This window comes from Gorilla gorilla, chromosome 16 (genome assembly GCF_029281585.2).
Source record: "Gorilla gorilla gorilla isolate KB3781 chromosome 16, NHGRI_mGorGor1-v2.1_pri, whole genome shotgun sequence".
Lineage (NCBI taxonomy): Eukaryota > Metazoa > Chordata > Mammalia > Primates > Hominidae > Gorilla > Gorilla gorilla.
In genome coordinates, this window is record NC_073240.2 from 93,612,226 (window position 1) to 93,625,014 (window position 12,789).

The 12,789-nt window shown below is 50.2% G+C and overlaps 1 protein-coding gene across 1 annotated transcript in view; it reads left to right on the plus strand.

Moving 5' to 3' along the window:
• The first annotated feature begins 7,115 nt into the window (after positions 1-7,115).
• ST8SIA2 (ST8 alpha-N-acetyl-neuraminide alpha-2,8-sialyltransferase 2) overlaps positions 7,116-12,789 on the plus strand; it is a 74,926-nt gene continuing 69,252 nt past the window's right edge. The window contains exon 1 of the mRNA XM_019010293.4: positions 7,116-7,435. Coding sequence (XP_018865838.3) covers positions 7,338-7,435 — 98 coding nt within the window. The 5' untranslated portion in view covers positions 7,116-7,337. The remainder of the gene's footprint in view (positions 7,436-12,789) is intronic.

Consider the following 12,789-nt stretch of genomic DNA (forward strand, 5'->3'; position numbering starts at 1 on the left):
TTATATATATTTATTTATCCTTTCTATTTTTGCATTATCATAAATAATAAAGTTCTCTATGAAATGAGCACTTACTTTATGCTAACATTCTGCTAAGTGCTTTAGACACATTATCTTAGTTTATTCTTACTAAAACCTGTGAATTATTATTATCGTTCCCATTTAACATCAAGGAATTAAACAGACCAAGATCACACAAATAGCAAAAGATAAAGATGAGTTCTGAGCCCTGATAGGTGTGATCTCAGAATCAACTCTAAACCAGAACTACTCAAGTGTGGTCCAGGGACCAGTGCTGATCTATGAACTGTATATTACTGGTCAATGCTGAGATAAGTATAGGAATCCAGGACAAGCATTTAGATGCCTTTGTGGCAACTTCACATTGTGATGTGCATAATCACTGACTCTTATTGATGAAGGGTCTGGGGGCACACAACTTGCGTGGCTGGCGAGGGGCACCTAGTGTGAACTGAATACCAGTCAGACAGTAGGACACTCACTCTGAAATCAATTGGAGATTTCAGAAGAAACAAATTCGGTCCTTTGCCACAAATAGTTTCCAAAGCATTGTTCTAAACCATTATATTGCCTCCCTGGAGTGAAAACAAAGAAATCAATGTAGCCGAGTAAGATGCTAAGAAATAGGAAGATGCAGTGTTATGAAGCTCAGCTTCAGAAAGAGCTTTGTTGCCCACAAACTCTGTCATTAATGGTGAGTGATTTTTGGCGAGTCCTTGCTCCACCCAAGCATAAGACAGTGCCGGTGAGGACTTGCCTGCAGAGCTGAAGATGGGAGAGAAAAATCCTATGATGGGCTTTTCCATTCTTACTGTGGCAGATGCTACCGACTGTCCCCACCCCCCTCCATCTTTCCCTCCCTTCTTCCAAAACTGAGTCTCAGCTGAGCACACAGAAGCCCAGAATAAGGATTTGTTCCCCACATCCCTTGCAGCTAGTGGGGGGGGGCACAGGACAGGGTCCAGACAGAGGGGTGTAAATGGGAGCATCTCTGGAGGTGTCAGGAACTTTCCTCTTTCTTCCTATTATCTCTGCTTCTATTCTATTGCTTGGAACCTGGATTTGATGGGCCAAGAGGAAAGAGTCTCACCTTGGAGATGGTGGAAAGGAAGCTGGAAGGATCAGAATCCCTAAGGACTTCGCAGACTAACCACAGCAAAACCAGTGCTGGCTGCCTGCTGGATGACTGGCACATGAAGAAGAAATAAACTTCTGTTTCGAATAAGTCACTAGCATTTTGGGTTTATTGTCCCTTGTAGCCAAATCCAATCCAAACTAGTATACTGATGCAGCCAAATTGGTCTCTTGATCACCCTCCTGCTCCCAGCTTTCCCTAGTCTGCTCTGACACATCTGATCTGAGGACTGGGAAGAGAGGATGTATAACCACACAGATGGCATTTGAGGCAGGGGAGAAGTGGAAGAGGATTCCCAAAGGGACATTTTGCAAGAAACTGACTTGGCACCAAGAGTCTCCTTCCTCTGTCCAGTGTTTGGTGCCAAAATCCCAGCGGGTCGACATCCTGGCAAACGCTGCCATGTCTTTGGGGACTATGCCACTTCGAGTTTACTTTAGAAACAGTATTTCACCTGGCATGCTCACAAAGGTATTGTGACTGTGGCGACCTCCTGTTGCCACTGGTCCCTAGTTTTGTGCTGGAGGTGGCTCATGCTGGCTCTTCAATACAGTCATTATTAAAAATGGAAATATATCAACTTGAAGTTAAAATAAATTATATCAAAAACAAAGGCAATAAATACTCAGAACTCATCACTTCCTAATTTCATTTTCCACCCTTGACCATGATCTATGTTCTTGAAGTTATCTTGTTTCTTGTATGAATATGGTGGGAATACTGTGTCATGCTGGGCGGTTCACATCTTTTCCTAACTCTGCCTTCAGCAACGTGACGATGATGGTTTGAAATTGACCATGATGGGAACAGGTATTGACTGGGGTTCTTTCCTCCTAGATAATGTGGGGCCAGAGAGGAATAAAACTCCCTATCCCTTCGGAGTTTCCAATCTCACTGAAGTATCACAAACATGAAATAAAATATTATGTATGAAGGAGAACTAGAACTGAACTCAGCTAGGAGGCAGGAGAGCTAGAATCTGTTCTCAGCTCTGAAACAAGTGGTGGGACTGTGGGCAAGTCTCTTGGTCTCTCATCACAGCGTTTTTCATCTGGAAAATCCCACTGGACTCCAAGCTCCACCAGGGGAGCAGCTGCGTTTACCCCATTTGCTGCTACATCCCAGCCCTCCAGCATAATTCCAGACATGTAACAGGCAATGAAGCAATGTTTGTCAAGTGAATGAATGAGTGGGAAAGCACCATCTCCACCAACCCTTCCAGCTCAGAGAATGCGGAGGTCCATGATCCAAACTAAGGTTAAGAGAAGTGGCACAAGACTGAGAGCCAGGGATGGTCAACACCGGCCAGTTTCCTCAGATGCCTACAAGGAAGGGGCCATGCTGGACTCTGGGCAAAGGTGGGCAAGCCAAGAAGTTGGGCAAGCCAGGAAGTCTGACTGAGATCACAGTGATCATTCCTCAAAGCCCTGGTGAGAATCGTGAGTGGACATTCCTTTTAGTTCTTCTCTGTTGTCTGGTACCTGACTTCATGCTTTGGTTCAATACTGCCTTGAATGCCAGCTGAAGAGTTTGTTAAAATCCCAGCAAAACAAACAAACAAACAAACAAAAAAACATTGAACCATCCCCCTGCCCACTGCCACTTCCAGCTCGCTGTGGAGCTCATTCTCACACCCCTCCCAAGATCTCTTGCTGGTAGTCTCGGAAATATTTACAGCAATCGCCTGAGTACATTTCTTTTCTTTCCTTGGCTAAACTATAATTTTGCTATTTAAAAAAAGTTACAAAAGGAATGCAAATGTTCCCGTTAACTTTTCCATATTCTTACCACTCTAGGAGTCTGATTTTAAAGGCGAAAACGTTGCATTTGTGAGAATACTCAAATTTAATGTAAATTTCTCAAGATAAGGCAAGTTCTCTCATTTATTAGCAGTGCAGAAACACAATAGCCAATGAATCTATCCCGACTATGATACTCTACCTGTTGACATCACCCTCCCATCCTACCCAGTCCCAACACACATACAGTTCCCCCTTCAGAGATGATGAAAAAGCAAGACCATTACCACTTTGTAGTTATTTCACATTCTAAATTGCTCTTGGAGCGAGTTCAAAGGTGTTAGGTCAGAATTTTGAATGCGATTGTTATTATTTATTCTTAAGGTTTTTTAAAGTCTGAATTGATTGAAATAACTTGTTTTTTCCATGTGGAAAGATGAAAACAGAGATTTATTACTATAGTCTCACAAATGATGAAGGGTGTGCAGTGAGTGAAGATAGATTTGTTCCCAGAATCCTCACATGCCAGAACTAAGGGCACATAGTCAGAATTAAAGAAGATGCCTGTTTACAAATCTATTTAGAATTGCCCCACGTGCGGAAGAGGATATTGGCCATCCCACAGTTCCACATGTTGCTGGGTCAGGGTAGGAAATCAGCTTCTTTGAGCCTCAGTTTCCTCAAATGTAAAAGGGAGATAATGATATCTATATGAAAGGATTGCCAGGATTAAATCAGAGAAATAGCCCAGGTCAGCGCCTTGAACTTGTGTGCGCTCCCAAATGTTAGCTCCACTCCCCCTTGCTCCCTCCCCCGTGTGACTTGCCCCCATTTCCAGCCAGTCACTTGGACAAGTTATTATCAATACAGACCTTACTACTCCCAAGAAGTCGCTCAGGTGAAGATTCTGCATAGCTGGGGTGGAGAGGGGGAGTTTAGCCCTATGTGTAAATGGTAGATACAGTTTTAGAGTTTCCACGAATTCAGGCTTTGGGTGGTTCCCCATTCTCCAGGTTGCAGCTAGAAGGACAAACATGCCCTCAGCCAGTGTCAGACACAAGGAAGGGGTGTCCATGTGTGACCCTGTTGGGCTCCTTTGAGCTTCTGAAAAGCCTCTTGGCCCTCTGTCCCTCATTACTACAAACTGCCCAGGGCCTTACCAGTTGCCTGAATACCTTATATACTCAATTAATTTGAGTTAAAATGTTAATGGGTGGTAATGGCCTTTAATTTGCCACCACTTCCTCATTTTAACCCAAACATTCAATGACTTAGTCTACAGAAGTGATGGCTGTAGGACCTTCGGGCTTCTTGGAAAATCCAAGGCAGGAAAAGAGACTTGCTTAAACAGAGGGGTAAGCAGGAGGGGAGGGGTCAGGGTGGCCGAGTCAAGCACATGCCCATGTGGCAGTTCACATCACCAGTCTGACATTCTCCGCCAATCTCATCAGTCTTCCTCTTTCCAGATTCCAGGAACAAACTCATTTTGCAGAGGCAGCAATGGGTGGTGTATGTACACAATCACTTGTTAAAGGAGCTGGCCCAACAAGACCCAAACCTAAGTGATCACAGATAGCAGGTATTCTATAGTCAACGATCACAAGGGTCCCCCATCACCCTCCAAGAAAAATCCCACTTCAGTGACTCTCATTGCAAGGACAGCGTCTATGTGAGGAAGCTAGCTCTACTTCCGAGCAGGTATACTTGAGAGATATCGCTCTGTGGGTCTGATTACAGGGATCTCTCTATGTGGAATCGAACCATTCAACAAAAGCTTCCACTGTTTCCTGTCCACTCATATGACTCTGGTCTGGTGGGTGCAAAGAAGGAAGACTGAGCCTGGGATGAGAACATGGGCCACCTAACAGGAAACGGAAATAGATTCTGCTGTAATCGTGGGTCACCTAACAGGAAATGGAAATAGACTCTGTTGTAATTGTGCTTGCAGCAATGAGGTTGACCCGACCTGGTGAATTTAGTATCACGGCAACACTTCCATGATGTTCTGCATGGTAAGAGTGCAGTAGGTAGAGAAGTAGAGAAGCAGAGAACAGAGGAGAGAAAGGTCAGTTTCTTCTTGCTCTTTTGGGGGATCTTATTAATCAATTACAAGTGAGCCAGGAGACCTTAGGTCTACTGCAGCTCAAATCCCCTATCATAATTAGACACCTGAATGTCTGTCTTCCTTTTGAACAGTGAGCCACTAGAGGGCAGGAAACCCGAGGTGTCTCTCTCCACTTGGTGTCTCTAGCTCCTAGCACAGAGCCTGGTACAACGTAGGTTAAATATTGCTGCACGTTGGAGTGAGTGGAGGAGCGATTCAAATACAGAGCAGCATACCAGGCGCATCCTGTACTTTCCTCTCCCTATTCAGGTATCCCAACCATTCCCTTCAGAAAAACAAGGCAAAATGATGACAAAAACCACTCCACACCTCCTAAACCACCCTTCAAGCAAGACAAAGGGAAAGATTTTGGCATTTTGAAAACTTGAAATAAGGATGGTTAGACCCCGTGCCAGCCACACTGATGGGAAACTCTCCTTTGACGTCTCATCCCTGCCTCTAACAGACAGGGAGAGTGACGTCCAACATTGTTCTCAACATCAGAAAAACCTCACCCCAAGAAAAATACATGGTATTTTCGAAGTGCTTACTGTAAAAGGAGCAGGGTGCACTGACTTCGCCAAGGAATGGGAAGGAAATGAAGCGCTGAGGTGGGAATTAGTACACGCTTCCTCTGGGGAAAAGACATCTGCTCCTGGCACTCCTCAAAGGAGGTGATGCAGAGCTCTCCCTTGACGCTGTGCTGCTTCCCTAAACCATTCTCCAGGCTGGGTGATGGGACCTCTTCCTGCAGGGGAGAGCCTGCCCTGGCTCCCAGGGTCAACAAGGGCAGCAGCCCCCGGCTTGGAAGCCTCCCTCCTGCCCCTCCTTACACACGAAGGGGCAGAAGGGCTCTGGGCACAAGCAGTGCTTTGGTAGAAAATCAGAAGGCCCTCTTACATCCCCGGGGGCGCCATGAAGGGACTTGGCTGCTGCCAGCCCCTCGCCAAACTCCTCTGAGCGGTCCAGGGGATAAGGCCGACCCGCCCCTCCCATTCACTGGGGTGTGGTTTCCAGCACTTAGGACATTCCATGTAGCTTCTCCAACAGGACTCCTCCTCCCCACACTCAAACCCAAAGGACCCTTTCATAAACCAGATGATCATTTCCGGAAAGTTACATTTCTTAATTTCAGGAATTGTTCCAATTAGTGCAAAGAAAATAAAAGGTAATTATCTAATTCCAGTAAAACTTAATGGGGCCCTTCCCACCCCTGGCTAATGGTTGGTGTGAAATCTAATTTGACTTAAACTGTCTAAGGCTGTGAAAGTGTAAAATATTCGGAAGGGTGGGGGGCATTACCCCTTGTGGGAGCCATATTTTTCTAGAAGGCATTTTGATCAAGACAGGGCTCCCGCGGTTATTGATTTTAGGGTCATTGAGAGTCCAAGAACTGGGGAGATGAAGGCCACCCGGCGTCAGCACCGCGAGGGCGGAGGGAAGGCGGGCGCTGAGTCTCCCATTGGGGTTCTAGCCGAGGGTTCCAGCCAGGATTGCGTGATCTGGGGGCAGCTCGGAGAGCTCTCCCGACCCAGTATCGGGTCTATAAATGGAGATCAAGATAAGCACCTGGAGGGAGTGGTTTCTCGAGGGCTGAGAGCCTCGCCGACAAACTGTAGTCGGCATCTTCACCGAAGTTGGCCTGTCTTGGGTATTTCTTCTCTCCTCCCCTTCCCCCACCTCCCCTCCTAATTCAACAACTGCTGAAACATCTGCCTGGCTGAAACCGCCTTCTCGCCGCGCGCTGGGGGCTGTCCCCAGGTGTTGGTCTTTGTGTCGAGAAAACTTTGCGAGGAGGCGAGGGAGCTGGACAAAGAGCGGGCGAGGGAGGGCGTTTGCCAGCCTGAGGGGTGCGCCGGGCGGTGCGCGCACTTCCCTGGGCTCAGCTCCGTACCCGGTCGCTCGCGGTGGCCAGAGCCCAGCCTCTCTAGGCCAGGAGTGGCGTCCGGCTGCATCCCCGCGCCCTCGGGAGCTGAATAAAGCCAGGCGGGAGAAGCAAAGGCTAGCGCCTGGACGCTGGAGTTGGTGGGAGGAGGCGAGCAGAGGCGCGGAGCAAAGCTGTCAAACTGCGCGCGGAGCCGGGCGCGGGGCGGGGGAAGGGAGAGGAGGGAGGGAGGGGCAGGCGGGAGCCGGGAGGGAGCGAGCGGGCTCGCCGCGCCTGAGCAACCCCTGCCTGTCGCTGCCGCTGCCGCTGCCGCCGCCGGCCCGGACTCGTCCGGAGCGCAGGGTATCTGCCCAGCTGCGCGCGGCGCGCGGAGGCTCCGGCGTCCGCCGCTGCGCCCTCCAGCCCCTGCTCCTCGCGCCGGCCCGCGTGGGTCCCGGCGGGCGCGAACCCACCATGCAGCTGCAGTTCCGGAGCTGGATGCTGGCCGCGCTCACGCTGCTCGTGGTCTTCCTCATCTTCGCAGACATCTCAGAGATCGAAGAAGAAATCGGGTAAATAGCTGCTCCCGGGCCCGTGCCACGAGCCCTGGCGGGATCTCTCCCTCCTTCTGTACTCTCCACCCTCCGACCCCCTTTGTGTGCGCCGCGCCCCGCTGTAGCTCCGCTGGAGAGATGGGGACGGTTTGGCAGAAGGTGGCGGCGACAGGGGCCCGGGACGGTTTGGGGAGAGGAGGGTGGGGGCGCGGCTGCTGTGGGGTGTCCCCGGGCGGGGTTCACGGGAAGCCCCCAGCTGGCCCGCGTCGGGAAGCGGACTCGCCCACCCTGCCCCCCTGCCTGGCGTGTCCAAGCGCAGTGTCGCCGGGGTCGAGGGAGGGCGCCGGGGAGTGTCTCGGGCGGGCGGAGGGGCCGAGAGTGGAGGGAGGCAGGAGTTTCTTTGTCTCCAGCACGGCCGCTTTCTCGCCTTGGCAAAGTGGGCAGGGGGCGCGCAGGGATCTCTGAGCTGGGGGAGGGGTTCCCCGGGCCGGAGCGGAGGGCGGGGTTCTGCATGGGCTACTGGGAAGCGGAATGTCCCCTGCACACACAGACAGGCACACGCGCCTCCCGCCGGCCCGGGAGCCCGGCGTAGGAGCTGGCACCACTAGAGAAGGACTCGCATAGCTGGACTGAGACCCCCGCCCTCGCCTGGCTTTGGACGTTCAGCCAAGCCGCGGCGACCCCGGCGACCCTGGGTTCCTGTGCGCTCGCAGCGCGGAGACGGAGACATTTCGGGAAAGTCTACTGCCGCCCGGTGGGCTTCTGGGCCCTAAGGCGGGCGATCTGGCCCTTTTTTTCTCCCGACCTCGCCAGAGGTAGGGTGGGACCGCGAGCCCGGATCCTCCCGGCTCCGGACTTCCTGGAGTGCGCACTTGAGGCGCGGGACGCACCGGCTGTGTGTCCCAGGGGCTGAGACTCGCGCCCCGCCCCGCAGCCTTCGGCTCGCCGGGCCGGGCCCCTCTCCAGAACCTCCAAAGGGCGGTAGACGACACGTGGGGAGGCAGCCGGGGTTCTGAGGAGGCCCGAGGAGAGCTTCCTGGCCCTGGGCAAGGGGAAGGTGAGGTCTCAGAGAGGGCAGAAGGTCTCTTCCTCTGTGGGATTTGTGCTCTGCCAGGCGCTCTTCTCGAGTCCCGCGCCGCGTGCGCCCCTCCTTTGTCCCATTTGTTACTTCGTTTGTTATCTGTGCTAGTTGAGGGTCCGCCACACTGTCAGTCCCTCAAATGGGAGATGCCAGTCCTGGGCCCAGGCGGGATGCCGAGGCCCCAAGGACAAAAACTTGGGACAAGTGCCGCTTCCTGCTCTCATTTTCTCCCTGCCCCTGCCCATCTCCCCGGAATTCCTTCTGTGAACTCCGCTGGGCTTCCAGAACCCCTCTCCCTGCCTCTTTCTCCTCTCATTCTCGGTTTCCCCAAGAGCTCTGAAAACTTTCACAAATGCTGCGCAGTTAATACACAACGTGCCACCAACTCCCACGCAGAGATAAACATGCTACTTTTCATAGCTGCTCGCCTCAGAAACGTGGATCGGAAAGGAAATCGGGCAAGTCACGTCTTGGGGTAATGGAAGATGCGGTGAGGAGGGCCTTCCTCTAGGCTCTTCGGCTTCTTATTCCGGATGTGGGCACTGCCCGGCTCAGATCACTTGCTGACCTTTGCCCATGTAAGAGGGAAGGCCCGGCGCTGCCCATTGTTCTGTTATAAAAACATAAGTGCTGTGCTTATCCAGGCACCCCTAGGTCAGCCATTCACTGAATTCTTACCAAATACTTTCCACATGCTGGGAACTTTTAATTTTTAAAATGCAATCAGGAGATCACTTTGCACATAATGTTGCACTTTCTTGCCAAATGCACGGTGAAGCCTACGCTCCCCACATCAGGTTGTTCCCATATATGTACACACCCCTGGGACTTATCTCACTTGAGTGCTCCCTGCTTCTTTTTATCCTGTCTCTGCTGGGCCAATCCTAGGAAAAAAACGGTCAAACAAGTACGATGTGTCACCTCCTGTGGCATCTTCCTTCCCTCTCTTGTCTCTCGTCCCAGGCTGACCACTGGCTTGACCAGTCCTGACCAGGCCTGAGACACCCTCTCTCCCAGGCTGATGTAGCTGCCTTAGGTCAACACTGCATATGCCTTTCGACTGGGATGGCCACTCTTGCCCCACCCACGGTCAGCCCCACACATGTTTAATCCAGAGGAATGGAGGCATATTTTGGGATTCACCACGGCTGGAGGAGGAAACACATGGGCAGAGCATGGGAATCCCAACAGCACCTTCTGTCTGCTTACAAGTGAGGGGTTTTTTTGTTTGTTTGTTTGTTTGTTTGTTTTTTGTCTTTTCTTTTTTTCTTTTTCTTTTTTTTTTTTTTTTTTTTTTTTTGAGACAGAGTCTCATTCTGTCGCCCAGGCTGGAGTGCAGTGGCACAATCTCGGCTCACTGCAACCTCCGCCTCCCGGGTTCAAGCAATTCTCCTGTTTCAGCCTCCCGAGTAGCTGGGATTACAGGCACGAGCCACCACACCAGGCTAATTTTTGTATTTTTATTAGAGAGGGGGTTTCACCATGTTGGCCAGGCTGGTCTCAATCACCTCAGGGGATCTGCCCACCTCAGCCTCCCAAAGTGCTGGGATTACATGCGTGAGCCACCCCTCCCGGCACAAGTGAGGTTTTAGCACTAAATTCATTCTTGGAATTACCCCAACTTTGAGCAGCTGGGCTCAGTGCCCAATAAGAGCCTTGACACAGTGGCCAGTGAGGGGCGTCAAGAGGGCTCCGCCTTCCTCACCATATGCCTTCCTGGAGACCTCGAATCATACTCAGGCACAAGAGGCTTTTGCACCACCCTGCCCCTCCATCCCCAACTTACTCCGGACCTGTGCTAGGGAGGATTACAGATGATCTGCGCGTGTCGGCCCCTGGGAGAAAGCGATGGCTCTGTAAAAGGATGGCTGTTTCTGGAAAGTAATGAACAGTGGGACCCTGTGATCTGTTGGAAGGAAGGAAAGATAGAAGGAACCTCTTTTGGGGGTAACTTTTTCAAGGATTAAGGAATTTTAAAAAGTGAAAGAAGAAAGTGAATTACATGTGTATTATCTGGAGGGATAAAACTGAGATTTACTTTTCTGAAGCTTTTGATTCTCTTTTTTTATAAAATGAGGCTTTTAATGTGGTGGTCTCAGAGGTCCTGTCCTGCCTGAAAAATTATACATCATGAATTGAGGGGCAGGGCTTTCTTTGAGAGGAGTTTTCTGAGACACACATCTCTTTTCCTTAGTGATTATTTTCTAAAGTTCCATTTCTGACTCTCTTGCTCTCATTCAGCTGGAGCTGACTAAGAAAACAAAATGTAGAAAGATAAGTTCTCTGCAAAGCACTTAGAGAGTCCTGCCTGGTAGCCAAGGAGTGAATTCAAATTCTAAGTCAGAAATTGGGTGGGGCTTTGGTAAAATAGCCCCTGATCAATTCATGCACACTCCCAAGTTTTAGATCCAATTCGACCAAGTTGTAAGCTAAAATCTTCTGATTGTTTCTTGGCCTTTAATCTTGAGTGTAACTTCCACTAGGGGATTGTGAGGCGTAGCTGTCTTGCCCAACATGGTGTCCATGGAACTGGGCACACAAGGCATTCAATAAACATCTGTTGGATAAATATTTTCCTGAGTCTGGCACAATGATGGGCACACACAGCATCCTTGGGCAAAGTTGAAACTCAGAGCTGGCCGGGAATGGTGGCTCACGCCTGTAATCCCAACACTTTGGGAGGCCGAGGCAGGTAGATCACCAGAGGTCAGGAGTTCGAGACCATACTGGCCAACATGGTGAAACTCCATCTCTACTAAAAGTACAAAAATTAGCCAGGCATGGTGGCGGGTGCCTGTAATACCAGCTACTCAGGAGGCTGAGGCAGGAGAATGGCTTGAAACCTGGGAGGAAGAGGTTGCAGTGAGCCAAGATCACGCCACTGCACTCCAGCCTGGGCGACAGAGCGAGACTCCATCTCAAAAAAAGAAAAAAGAAAAAGAAAGAAAGAAAGAAAGAAACTCACTGAGCCTTGGGACAAGAAGAGAGCATAGGGCTCTCCCTGTAGAAACCTTTCCTTTTTATCAGTTAGGGTGAATTTGACACTGAGAAATAACATCACTAATCTGAGATCACAGCCTGGCTGGTTAAGGGCAGGGCAGGCTTGCACAGGTCTCCTCTTTTGTAACCCAATGTCCTAATCCTCATATTAGTTCCTCTACCCATAAAAGAATTACAGAAATCTTGTTAAAGAGAAGTTGAGTGACTAGTAAAGATAACAATAGCAATTATGACAACGGTGAAGATGATGATCATGGTTAGCATTTACTGCGTGCTTCCTAAGAGCCAAGAGCTACTCCAAGTGCTTTATAGATGTTAACACATTCCAGCCTCATGGCAATCCAGTGGTCACCTGCCAGTGGCACTGTTTGTAGAGCTCTGTGAGCCAGATGCTAGGCTAACTGCTTTGAAACACATTTGCTGGATCCTCACCAGAACCCTCTAAGGTAGGTACCACTTCTATCCCCATTTATTGATGAAGAAACCGAGGCCTGGAGAGGTTGTATACCCTGCTGATAAACTTGTGATAAAGCAGCTGTATGGAAGGCCAAAACCCATGCATGCTCTTGACCATCGTGCTAGACTGCCCTGTCCTCTGAGTTATTTTTTTTTACCCTGAGCTAATGTTAAGGAATATATCTGAAGACCAACTCATCCCCAGTGGTTCTTCTAAAAGCCCAGAGTTTTCCTGAGAGCCTGGCCTGGCCTTAGTAGTTTCTCCATCAGTCATTTAGAAAGAGAGAAGGTGAATGAGGAGGACCAGAGGAGGACTCTGAGCACATCTCCCCAAAATGTCCCTCTAGTCCAGCTAAGTTCAGTGCCATGCTGGAGGACAGAATGGCATTAACCCCAACCTGTTACACAAGGTCACCTGCCATAGGTATGAGCATTCCAGACTCTGAGGTGGAGCCTGGGGCTAAAGTGACAGGAGGAAGGAAAGCTCCTATTCCATTGCAAACCTGATTCTGATGTCAATCAAAAGGGCCTGCCTCGATACTACATGCTGTATATTTGGGCATCTAGGTGTCTGGAGCAGGGGAGATAGTAAAGATATTTAACAACTGCTCCCTCTCCAGCACCAACCTGTTAGAATGGACATCTGACCCGTCAGAACTGATGCCGACCAGTACACCACAGCCAGGGGTCCTAGTGCACCCCAGCCAAACACCAGGCCCTGTCTGGGAAAACACTAGACAAGGAGAGGCTAGCTCTGATCATCAGCCATGACGAGATCTGTGAGCAGGCAGCAACTACTGCCAACAGCCAACAGTGAGGTGAGGTGCATCGTTTA